Source organism: Mercenaria mercenaria, chromosome 6 (assembly GCF_021730395.1).
Source record: "Mercenaria mercenaria strain notata chromosome 6, MADL_Memer_1, whole genome shotgun sequence".
Lineage (NCBI taxonomy): Eukaryota > Metazoa > Mollusca > Bivalvia > Venerida > Veneridae > Mercenaria > Mercenaria mercenaria.
The window spans coordinates 10,431,838-10,444,661 of record NC_069366.1 but is presented as its reverse complement, the minus strand read 5'-3'; the positions used below and the strand labels follow the sequence as shown (position 1 = coordinate 10,444,661).

The window sequence follows — 12,824 nt, the reverse complement described above, 5'->3', positions numbered from 1 at the left end:
ATAAAAATTCTTCCCATAGAGCCTTTCATTTTATTATTTTATTCAAATTGTGTAATTAAGGGTGCTATAGTTATCTGAATACATGTTTTATACTTAAAATGACATTAACCAATCTAATGTACTAAACTTGTTGCAGTGATTTAGACTGAACGCCGAACACCATATCTTTGTTGTAGGTATGGGTTCGAATATAGTATTCAAAACAATATAATATGATACGTATTAATTGAATTATAATTGCTAATACACTAAAAAATCATCATGGGTTCGAACCTACACGTTATGCACTGTGCATTCTTTGTTAGATTTTCTCAAGTGAATCATCAGCCGAGATGATCCGACTACCAGATCAATCTTAGTATATGAACTCGCCCAAAAGGTCATTATTGAAAGTGAAAGTGTATTTTACCCCAATAGAAAATTTATATCTTTAAGCGTCAACGATTTGTTTTATTCAGCAAGCCTAAAAAGGATTAAATTTATAACACTTCCGCTTTTAGACACAATGTCTATAATCAAATCGTCATGGAGAAGATAGTGCGGATGGCGCCTCGCCCGAGGACCGATCTCACGACCACGCGATCTGTAGATTTGCGCTGTCACTTTTGAACTAAGCAGGCTGGCTACATTTTTTTTGCATAACTCTTCACTAGGGAAAAAATTCATACAGAAAATATTTCCTATTGGAACGCATTCCCATGGGAAACGCTTCCCTTGGGAACAGTTTCCTACAGGAAAGCATTCCCATGGGAAACTTTTCCCAAGGGAACAATTTCCTATGGGATTCCCAAAGGTATTCTTTCCCATGGGAAAACTAAATTATCTTTTTTTCAAACAAATAAACTAGCCAGTGCTATAAAAGTATTTTTATAAAACAGCTATGATGTTTTTCTAATAGTTTATATGAAAATAAAAAAATAAGGTTTTCCCATGGGAAATTCCGATGGGAAAGATTTCCCAAATGTTTCCCATGGGAAAATACCGTCCCATGGGAAAGCCATTTTCCCATGGGAAATGACCGTTTCCCATAGGAAATCGGCCATTTCCCATGGGAAACAGAATATTATAATAGCAATATTTATTAAAATAATAAGACTAGAATGATGAAAGTTGTTGGCTGCTATATGGTAGATATGGGCTATCATTCAGTACCATTTAAAAGTTCAAAGCTTTTGTAGAAGTACTTGACGTTTTTGCCAATTATTGTCCGTGGCAAATTAAAATTGGCGGCCATTTTAAGTACTATCATTTATATTAAGAGCTTATGACTTGCCGACTTAAAATAATTTTGTTGAGCATGCATGGTATTTCAACTTAATTACTATAGGGAAGCTGTTTAACTCTGCTTGTTTCTTTTAAAATAAGACGCCAATTCTATCTGATAAATGAATTCCTGTGTACAAGAGATAAAATCTGTAATTAAAACAGAATTAAGGGCAGAATACAAGACATACATTGCAGTAGATGTAGAATAAATGGATGAAGTTCTTAGAGTAATATATAAATATATATGTGATCAGGTTTTGTTGTTGTTGTTTTCGATTTAACGCCGAGCTTCAACATTATTTTAGTTATTTTGCGGCGAGCGGTTAACCTAACCAATGATCATTGGTTCTGTACCTGTTCTTCGCAAGTAATTGCTAACATCCCCACAAGAATCAGAGGGGGAGGACACAATGCCTTTTATCAAATCGTAATTACACATGGATCGAGGATCGAACCCGTGACGCCGCAATCCGGAGAATAATTATTGCGACCTCCTTATAAATCAGATTAAGTTCTTATTTCAGATATCAGAGCAAAGAAAAAAAACACACGATTTTTCAATCTGTTTGATTTAAGACAGAGACTCTAACAAATCCTCACCGTGACCAAGTGACGATCTTTTTCAAAGGCATTGGAAATAAAAATAAGGTAATGTACCTCCAAAACTTGACGTCACCCTGTTCTTAAGAGATTTAAAAATAAGGATAAACGGAATTAAAACTTCTTTACGATGTGCATTACCGCGCGCAACAATATTATCTGCATGTCATTACAGTAGGGGGTTCATTATCAAATATAATTAGCACGCATTTGTGCACACGGTATCACATACATAAATAATGCGTTGACGCTCAAGTGTTTATATTAAAACGATCTATTTAAAAGTATGTGTTCATTAGTAAATACTTCAATATGGACAGACAACCTTTAATTTCTAAAGGTAATCGCATAATTATGTTCATCGCAAACATATGAGCCACATCATGCGAAAACTAACATAGTGGCTTTGCGATCGGCATAGATCCAGACCAGCTTGCGCATCCGCGCAGTCTGGTCAGGATCCATGTTGTTCGCAAAAGGTTTCTCCAGTTGCAATAACAGAATGGATCCTAACCAGACTGCACGGATGCGCAGGCTGGTCTGGATCCATCTTGTTGCAAAGCCACTTGGTTTGTTTTCTCATGGTGCGGCTCATAAAAGCATAGGTTGTACATAAACAATATCGATTGGAGGACTTTTGTTTCCAGAATTTTCCTTAACCTGATGTTAGCTGAATTTTGACCCAATCTAACAAAAATAAATCGAGCACACAACCCAGTCGATTTATTTTTTCATTATTATTAATTGCCGAATTTTCTAAGTATATTCTGAGGTTTTGAACATTCAGTGTTTAGTCAAATTCTACACTGACTCTTACATGCAGAGCTACCGTACAGCTTTAAGATAAAACAATTGATAATGATTAGGGAAATACGCCCTTATTGACGTGCGTATCAATCTACGCCTCTGGTAGTCTATTTAAATAAGAGCAGGTGGTTATGCGTCTTTTTAACTAAAAATAGATTGGTATTTCCGAATTTCGAAATGCGCTTTATGGGTAAGTTTAAATCATATGTGACAAGGATATAAGCAAGGTAAATCTTTTTGTTTGTTTTTAATCCTGAATGCTGATTTTTTAAAAGTAATATTAAGTCAAAAGTTGTATCATTTTATTCTACATATACCTTGATTTGAATAGTAAATTAAACCAACTTTTTCTCAAAAAAAAATACAATGGTATATGAGTAATAATAGTTTCACAAAGCCTTCGAATCGGAAAAAGTCTAAATATACGTGGGATTTATATTCTATATAATTATCTGAACTTAAGGGCATATTTTAGATATATGTCTTGTATTTATCGCATGATATTACATTTATAAATAATAAAATATCATTGAATTACCGGTTTATGTTATAAAATCTTGTTTTTATATTTTCTAGATGAGTGTCTATCCAACATATCAACATGTGTTTTCCTCCTGGGAGGTCTACCCACGGATACATTATTTCCAGAAACGATTTAATGATCTGCTTGTAAGATTCAACCGAATAATAGGTTTGTCTTTATAATTTGTTGATGCCGACTTATAAAACAGCTTCCCTATTGATATGGCATAATCATATGTTTTAAATTTCGAATGCAATATTTCACTGAAAAAGTATATATATTTAAAATTTTGTAGTACTAGAGGATTAAACTACTTTGAAATTAATGCTAAAACTCACGCATCATTAATTATCGTTATCGATACAAAGGGGTTCGATATTCCCCTTGCGCTTTGAAATATTAATTATTCAGTGGATGGATATTTCTATTAAGTTAATGCACTTGAATCCGTCCCTATGGAAGACTTTGGAAACTTAACATAGTGTTTTTATGATTGATAGGATTTCAAAACCGATTAGTTTTTTGTTTTTGTTTTCAAAATTACCCCAACCAATCCCACCGCCTTCAGGTAGCTGATATTAAATTTCAGTAGCATGACTAACACTATCGAATGACCTAACATATTTTATCAAACTATTTATAATCATTTGAACATTCTTTAACTTGTGATTACTAACAAACCTATATTAAAAAGACCTTTAATAATAATAATAATAATAATAATGACGATAATAATAATATAATATGATGATGATTAATTAAATAGGATTATTAATAATGGTTATGATGACTAATTAATTGATGAATTATAATATTGAATGGTAATCGGTATTATTTTCTTTTGTTGTTTTTTTTGTTTAAACTACGCAGTAGTACGAATAAAGCTCTATATTTAGACCATAAAAAATATATTGGAGAAAAACATAGACCCATTTAATATGAAATGTAATTTTCTTCGATGATCGTGTCCCGTATCAATGGAATATTGTTTATTTATAGGTCATATAATGATGCATGCCTATAATAGGTATTGTTGAAATTCATTGAAAACAAAATGCGCTAAATTTCGTCTATGACTTCTGAACCCCTTTACACGAGTTTAATTTAAACGATTAGTCAGTTACAGCCCAGGATTTTATTTGAGGTATTAGGCCCATAATAGAGTACCTTCTTTTGAAGAGTATTCAATTCTTACCATAAACCTACCTTGACTGCAATTTTCAGGGGGGCGTAGGTTCAAACCCCACTGGGGCCAAATTTTTTTTCCTTATTTTCCATTTTTTTTAGTAAGTTTTCACTTCTTTCAAGACTTGTTAATGATGTATTGCATAAAATGGGGAAAAAATCATTTGATAAGCGATTTCTGGCTGTTCAAAGTGAATTTACCTCTGCAAGAGAAGGGGTAGAGTTAGACATCTTTAAAAATACTGAGATACATACGGTAAAAGTTCTTTATTTTGCCTTCAATCTTTAAATTACATATTGTGGAAGAAATGTAGGTAGGTTTTACTTCTGCCCCAAGGTTATTTTTGAATGAAGCGGGCAAAATTCAAAACAGACGCACAGCATTCGACCTTAATTTTTCAATGTTGGAGTTAGAGTTCTGTCACATTAAACCCGTTTACTTGAGGCACCCTAAAAGATGATATTGACAGTTTTATTTTAAGTTTTATATATGTTTGCCAATAGTTTGATGTTTCTTTCATAAAACATAATGGTAAAATGAATTCTCAGTAAACGTTTTAGGTAAAGGCCGTCACTTTGAAATTTGTCCCCACTTGAGCTTGAGGAAATACCATTAATTATACAAAATTTATAAAAAACGGCACGGTAAAAGTTTTTAAAAATTTGCAACACAATGTAAAGCACGGTCAACTGTAAGAATATACCAAGCAAATGCCATTTCTTAAACATCACTATTAGGGGCCTAATACCTTAACATTACTTTAAGTTTGTACGGTATTTATTTTCATTTGTTTTCAGTCTATCAGAATTAAAGAGATTTTTTACATTCTATTTCGTTTTATATCTTTACAGTCTTTAACTATTTATAGCATGTCAGTTTTATTTCTTTTTTTTTTCAAGTCGAAGTTTACATGTTGTACCTGTCTCTGAGTATTATTAGTGTCATCTTCACCGTCAGTCAGTTTTAATGTGGTCTTAAAATTATCTTCAGTGCGGCATTTCAACATTAAGAATACTTTTTCGCCCATTTTCCTGCTTTATTGTAAACTATCACGAATACATAGCCAATTTGTAACAACATCCAAAACATACAATAACACAAGCGGAGAAGGATTCGAACTTCTGACCGACCAGTCTAATTGGTATATTATATCATTTTACTTGCATGTTCTGTGCCATCAAGTGGTTCCATCAGATGACACAGTTTTAACGATTATAATTTCTTAAACATTCATTACTACATTAATTTATATTATCACACACCGCCACAACCAGGAATACTCTATAATTTTAATGTAAAGTCACGGCTCAATATACAGTGATGAACCGTAGGGTCCCCACGTTATAATTTATATACCTGTAACATTTAAAGGATATTGACAGTTATAACAAATTGTGGATGTTTGTGGAAGTGGGGCTTGTATGGTTTTACAGCCATTTTCATCCCTTTTGGAATAATGGCATTATTTCAAATATAGGGCCATTACGCTCAGGTTAAAATAATACTTATTATATTGTTCACGGTTATATAGCTACTGTTGTTTAAGACAATGGTATTCTCACAAATTAAGACTCGACTGAGGTGGAACGGCAGTCAAACATACGATAAGCCTATAAAAATATAACACAAAGGTGAACAAAGATAAACAAAACAAATGTACACGCTACGATTTCAAATAAATTGAAATAGCATCTGTTTTGCACTTGCATTTCAAGCAAGAACAGATTATGATTTATTATGTATTTGCTTATTTTAGATATTCCCATATAAATGTACAGGAACAGGGACTACGGCTTTAGCTAGTATGGGTAGCATTTGTTTTAATTTTGTTGAATTTCGATCCTCCAAAAAACCTTAAAGATGTTCATAGAATTTAGTTTCAGGTTAATATGCTATCATTTTTTATTTCAAGGAGCTCTGCCGGAAAGTTTCAGAGAAAACAGTGTAGAAAAAGTGCTGGAAAAAATCAGGTCTGATTTTGATAGTGGTCTACAAATTACAGTGATAGGAAAAGAAGATATTGACAACGCAACCTTGGTGGTATCTGATGACAGAAAAGCACAAACACATGATGCTAAAGAATCACAGAAACATGAAGATGCACAGTTAAGCGTTGTTGTTTGCCACATCGATCTCGAAAGTCTCGACGAGCAGGCACTTAGGGTAAGATCCATTTACCGAGAGAGTTCATCTGTCCAAAATTAGACATCACAAGTCAAATTTTGCACATTGTGTATATTGATTTTAAGATGTTTCTTAAACAATCCATACTACTAAATATATGGTTCTTTCTTTATCGTATAACCTCATTTTTCCAGTTCGCCTAAAAGAGTGAACTTACACAACAGCTTATGTTTGATTTATCATGTAAAGTGAATTCAAACTTGTGGAGGCACATAAAAATGTTAGAAAATACAAATACTCTTATAAAGAACTTGTTCAAGTGTTCATGCATAATGATGTGCTGTTATTATCAATATTGTCTTTTTGACTTAACTAACAGTTTCTGAACAGTAGCTTTCACATGAAGAATTTCCTCAAATATCTAAAATATTTTTAAGATATCATTTAGAAACTTAGAATGCAATCAAGCTATAACATAAATCCTAAAAACTTTATACTTTTAATTTTAGAATACCACTGCGGTTATTGAATTTGCCCAAAAGGTTTCCCATCCATGTTCTATTTTATTACTCAAATGTTAGAAAATACAAATACTCTTATAAAGAACTTGTTCAAATGTTCATGCATAATGATGTGCTGTTATTATCAATATTGTCTTTTTGACTTAACTAACAGTTTCTGAACAGTAGCTTTCACATGAAGAATTTCCTCAAATATCTAAAATATTTTTAAGATATCATTTAGAAACTTAGAATGCAATCAAGCTATAACATAAATCCTAAAAACTTTATACTTCTAATTTTAGAATACCACTGCGGTTGTTGAATTTGCCCAAAAGGTTTCCCATCCATGTTCTATTTTATTACTCAAGTGTAACACTAAAAGCATTTTCTCAGAGGAAGCGTTTTACGAGTTCAAAAATGCTATTCTTGAACAAGGAAACCTGTGTCTGCGACAAGAAGATATACTCATTAGATCTAAAGCTAGCGTTCTGCAAAAAAGAATATCGGATAGACTTGAAGACAAAATTACAGATGGATTTTCAAAGATCAGTTTATTTCTGCAACGGTTTGAATCAGACGACAACATACGCAACGAATTTACTGGGGAAATAAGAAAATCGGACGGAGTCGTGAAAACGATTCGTGATTTTCTACGGAATGTTCAAAGACTAAAAGATTTAAGAGATCTTACAAAACGAACAGAAATAGCGGATAAGACATTTACTTACCACGTCCTCCATCACTTGAGTCACGTGATAAGATGTGCAGCAGTTCCTGCGTTTGCAAACAAATACAATCAGCAACCATGGGTTTGTAACAGATTACTACATGAAATAGAGTTTGAGGAAGCCTTGGTTGATTCTGTTTCCAGAAATACTCAATATCACCTGAGTAAGATTGAGAACGTTCTTAACAAAAGTAAGAATGGCAGATTTGTCTTCCTTTTATATCCACTTCAGGAAGAAATGAAATCGACTTTTGAAAACGCCGAAAAGAAGTTTTCAGGTATGAAGCGTCTTTCATTGGTAACTAAAAAGATGCTGTTTGAAACAAATGGTTATATAAAGCAGACAAATTTAGGACTTGCAACTGTTGCCGGGAAAGAGTCAGTTCCAGCTGATATCAGTGATGATCTTAGAAAAGACCTTCTGTCGTAAGTAATATTGGTTGTCTTTGGCATATTGAGTATGAGATAATAATATAATCAAATAGTGTTTCATATCTAAATAATACTCGCTTGCTATGCATAGAAGGTCCTCAGTTTTTGCAATATATTGAGAAGTTGTAAGTAATATATTATATTTTGAATATACTTTGCAATTCTAAAAGACCAAAACCATAAAAAAAAACATTGCGGAGATTATTTAGAGCCAATACGCGACACTTAAAGACTGCTGTTTTGACAGTGTATAAAATCTATAAGAGGATCCTTTGGAAGCATAGACTGCAAACAAAAAAAGTAGTAGCAGACTAGGTTTGACGAAGTCTGTTCATAGACGTAATGAACTTCGCAACACCTCTCTCGCCCCCTAGCACCACCTGGAACGAAATCTTAAAATACATAGTATTGACTCCATGCTCATAAGGGAAAGAATATAACAACACTATAACCAGGTATTTTGAGGTATTTTATGGACGTAACACGGCTCTGTGATACATATTTATCTATAAAAAGAAGATTCGGTTTGAAGCAGCAAAGCAATCTGTCATACAGAATTTATGTACAAAATTTCTTTTTAACACAAAAAATGTCCGTTTACAATTACTCTGCTGTTTTACTATGTGAAACAACGTCGTGAATACTGCTATAATTCTGAGACTGAGGCCCTTTGAACTATATAATTATATTTTGTTATTGGACTTTAAAAGAAAAACACATGTGATTTATAAAAGAAACAATTTTATTTCAGCGTAAATGGTGTTTATGGTCTGGGAACAATATATGGCAAACTGGAAGTTCATCTTGATCTAAGTCTTACTGACGATAAAGCAGAATCGAACGACATAGAATCTGAAAAGAACAGTAACTCGAAGCCGGCTGAAACGGATTTGAAAAATTTAAATTTAGACAGTGAAAGCACCAAAGCAAGCCGTTATGACTGTGATCTTGAAACAGTATGTGGCAAACTCGAGAACCGCCTTGATGTTAGCCTTATTACAGATGAGGAAAACAAGAAAACCATACAATCTGACGACAAAGAAGATACCTCAAAACAGATAGAAACGGATATGCAAAGCACAAATGGTGAACACAACAAAACCGGCGGATATGACGACGAGAAGAACATATCTACTACAATCACAGAAAAGGCAACGCAAAAACTGGAAACTATTAAAACTGAAGTAGCAGAACAGTTAAAGAAGAATCGTTACTATCGGCCTTACACATTAAAATGCATCTCTAGGAAACCGGAAGTCTCTAATGGCTCTTTTGAACCAGGTGATCAGTTACTCAGCCCAACAGATGTAGATGGAAACTATACATTTGGAACTATAGGAGGATATGTTACCTCAACGAAGGAAACACTGTACGGCCTTACGTGTTTACATGTTGTCGGTGCGGATGGAAAAGTTTATACAGATAATGGAAAAGAATTGTTTGGTAATTATCGAAAGGGAATGGAAAACAGTACCGCTCCATTTATTGATATAGCTGCGGTTGAAGTTACCCCGACCTTACAAGTGAAATGTAAGAACTATTTAGAACAAGCAATGACACGTGTAACGAAAGTGAAAGTATCACATGAAAAGAAGAATGAACTGTTAGGACGTTATGTTTACAAATTTGGTGCAGCAACTGGAGTAACAAAAGGTACAATATTGTGTACGGACTATAGTTTATTTGACTCGAAGGCTAGAAATTACCTCATAGTTATTGACCCTTTAGCGGCGGAAAAAACACTCGAGGATATTACGAATGTATTTACCCCGCTACGAAGAAACTCATCAAGCATTGCAAATCAAGCATTAGCACAATCAAGTGGCGAAAGCCAGTTAGTTGAACAGTCTCAACGACAGACTAACTCGAAAGTACCTTCCGGTTCGAACAACGTAGTCACTCACTCGTCGACTGCAAGCCAAGCTATCGGTCAGTCGCAAATAACTGCAAGTCAGAAATGCGCCCATACGCAGAAATGTGATTTAAGTCCAAGAATTACAATTCCGCTAGGCAGTGCGATTCAAACCGACACACGATTGTCCAACAAATCAAATGACGTAGCGGCGCAACCGTTCAGCAGAACAAGACTGGCAGCCGTACGGTCTCCGGATACCGACAGTCAGTTTGTCGACAGCGAATGTCAGTCTGTCACAAAATCGTCAGACAATGCAAGTCAGTCTATAATACAATCTTCAGACACCGCAAGTCAGTCTATAATACAATCTTCAGACACCGCAAGTCAGTCTGATGCACGATCTTCAAACAACGCATGTCAGTCTGTCACAAAATATTCAGACAACGCAAGTCAGTCTGATGCAAGATCTTCAGACAACGCAAGTCAGTCTGTCACAAAATCTTCAGACAACGCAAGTCAGTCTGTCACAAAATCTTCAGACAACGCAAGTCAGTCTATAATACAATCTTCAGACACCGCAAGTCAGTCTATAATACAATCTTCAGACACCGCAAGTCAGTCTGATGCACGATCTTCAAACAACGCATGTCAGTCTGTCACAAAATCTTCAGACAACGCAAGTCAGTCTATAATACAATCTTCAGACACCGCAAGTCAGTCTGATGCACGATCCTCGCACACCGAAAGAGTTTCTTTCACTGAAAATCATTCATCCGCAGAATGTTCACATATTGAGAGTGTTAAGTCTATCAACATAAATGAACCGGTCGCAACATTGTCAAGTACTATAATTCTGCCATTCAAACAGTCGTCAAACAGTGCTAAACAGGCCGTCTCAAAACCTTCAGGCACTGGAATTCAGACAGTTTTGAAACGAAACAAAGGTGCAAGTCAGACAATCACGCAAACTTCCACATTAAGTACAAATGTCGTAAAATCAATACAAATTAAAAGCAAGCTGGCCTCACAATCACCAAACAGTGCAAGCAATGCGTTTAGAAAACTGACAGACAGATTTAACCAAACGGTTGCCCAAACACGAAACGACGCAAATCAAACGGACGAAAGAATTTTGAAATATTCAGGCCAGACAGCGACAAATTTGTTAAACGATACAAATGACCGTCAAACACACGAAATGAAAATACAAGGTTCTCAAAATGAAAATGTTAACGGTTGCACTGATATCATAAAAGTTGACGCGCGTCCTAGCGGAGGCCAGAACGAAATACACATTGAAAGAAATTTGGAAAACATGAGCCTGAAAGCAGTCCCAAACGTAGATGTCGCGGTAATGACAGAAGTTTTGAAGAACGTCGACATCTTAGATCTTAATCATGAAACACTAGAAAAGGAGGCTGATGACAAAGTTGGTGCAAATGAGACATACAGAAACAACCAGAATGCAAGAATTCGTTCACAGGAGCCAGATTTTACATCAGATGTCAAAGAATCCAATGCAGAAGGGCATAGTCATGATGATCAAAATACTTTGGTATATGTTAGAGATATTCATAGTGTAACTGAATCTGATGAGATTAAATCTCGCAATTTAAAGGGTGTTTTCTCTAGGAACGGCGATAGCGGTGCCATTATTTGCACACCAGATCCTTCTTTTAATGGGCTTACATGTTTAGCGGTGTCGATGTTGACTGGAGGAGACCTGGAGATTAGTGGAGACGAAGGATTAAAGAGTTTATCTTTCACTTTAAGAAAAGGGCTTGAAATCCTATGTAAAGAATGTGATATAGAATTTGAGACAGTTGGGTCAGTAAAAGAAGCACTAAATATATAACGTATATATCGATGTTGAAAATGTCATTGTTATGAAACGTGCTTTGAAATATTGTTTAAAATCTTAATTGTCACTTTTCAGGCAGTATTACATATATTTGTTATTTTGTTTTGGGTTTAAGGCCATTTTGCAATAGTATTTCAGTTATGTAACCGCGTGCAGTAAACCTAACCAGCGTTCCTTGATTCTGTACAAACCTGTTCTCCGCAAGTAACTGCCAACTTCCCCACATGAATCAGAGACGGAGGACGAATGATTTTAGACACACTGTCTTTTATCAAATCGTCACGGAGAATATACGCCTCGTCCAGGGCTCGAACTCACGACCCCGAGATCGGTAGACTGAGCTGAGCGGGCGGGCTATATATATTTTTGAAATAGAGCCGATTTTTTGCTATGATATGTGTATATGTATGTGTCTTCTGTGTGAGTATTTTGTCTAAACTTGGATGGTTAGTCACATATTAGCAATATTTTATGACATTTTTCACTTTTCATGCATTCTAATTGTGATTTATTTAAGGAACAGACTTTACCATGTTTCATCCACATCAAATAAAAAGTGTAGCCCCTATAGCATGCACATGGGTTTTCTTTGATTTTGACAGGTGACCTAGTTTTTTACCCCAGATAACCAAGATTTAAACTTGAGCTTAACGTCATCATGATCATCATTTTGACCAAGTTTCATTAAGATAGGATTATTAACGTAAGAATGTTATTAAGCCTTTCCTTTGATTTGACCGGATAACCTAATGTTTGACCCCACAGGACCTAGATTTGAACTTGACCTAGAGGTCGTAAGGACAAACATTCTGACTTATTATTACGAGTTTCAAACTTAAACTGTGGACACTACATTGTTAACAAGATTTGATCCTTTGACCTGACCTAGTGACCTTGTTTTTGATTCCACATAACCGTATTTCAATTCTGGCCTAGAAAC

At 34.8% G+C, this 12,824-nt stretch overlaps 1 protein-coding gene across 2 annotated transcripts; it reads left to right on the top strand.

Annotated features, from left to right (window-relative positions):
* The first annotated feature begins 2,862 nt into the window (after positions 1–2,862).
* Positions 2,863–12,459, top strand: LOC123549685 (uncharacterized). 2 transcript variants are annotated; one of them, XM_053545062.1, is made up of 6 exons: positions 2,863–2,900; positions 3,250–3,364; positions 6,295–6,545; positions 7,016–7,048; positions 7,345–8,162; positions 8,920–12,459. In XM_053545062.1, exons 2-6 carry the CDS (start codon positions 3,250–3,252, stop codon positions 11,876–11,878), a joined length of 4,176 nt encoding a protein of 1,391 aa, XP_053401037.1. In that variant the 5' UTR covers positions 2,863–2,900; the 3' UTR covers positions 11,879–12,459. The 2 variants fall into 2 exon arrangements, with proteins under 2 accessions (XP_053401037.1, XP_053401036.1); XM_053545061.1 differs by lacking the exon at positions 7,016–7,048 and having other exon boundaries at positions 2,864–2,900; positions 7,312–8,162.
* Positions 12,460–12,824: the final 365 nt, after the last annotated feature.

Excerpts from the sequence above, each read along its gene's own strand:
- LOC123549685 (XM_053545062.1), top strand. The coding sequence starts at position 3,250 with ATGAGTGTCTATCCAACATATCAACATGTGTTTTCCTCCTGGGAGGTC. Across the intron at positions 3,365-6,294 it reads AAGATTCAACCGAATAATAG|GAGCTCTGCCGGAAAGTTTC; the intron begins GTTTGTCTTTAT and ends TTTTATTTCAAG. Across the intron at positions 7,049-7,344 it reads TTATTGAATTTGCCCAAAAG|GTTTCCCATCCATGTTCTAT; the intron begins GTTTCCCATCCA and ends TTTGCCCAAAAG.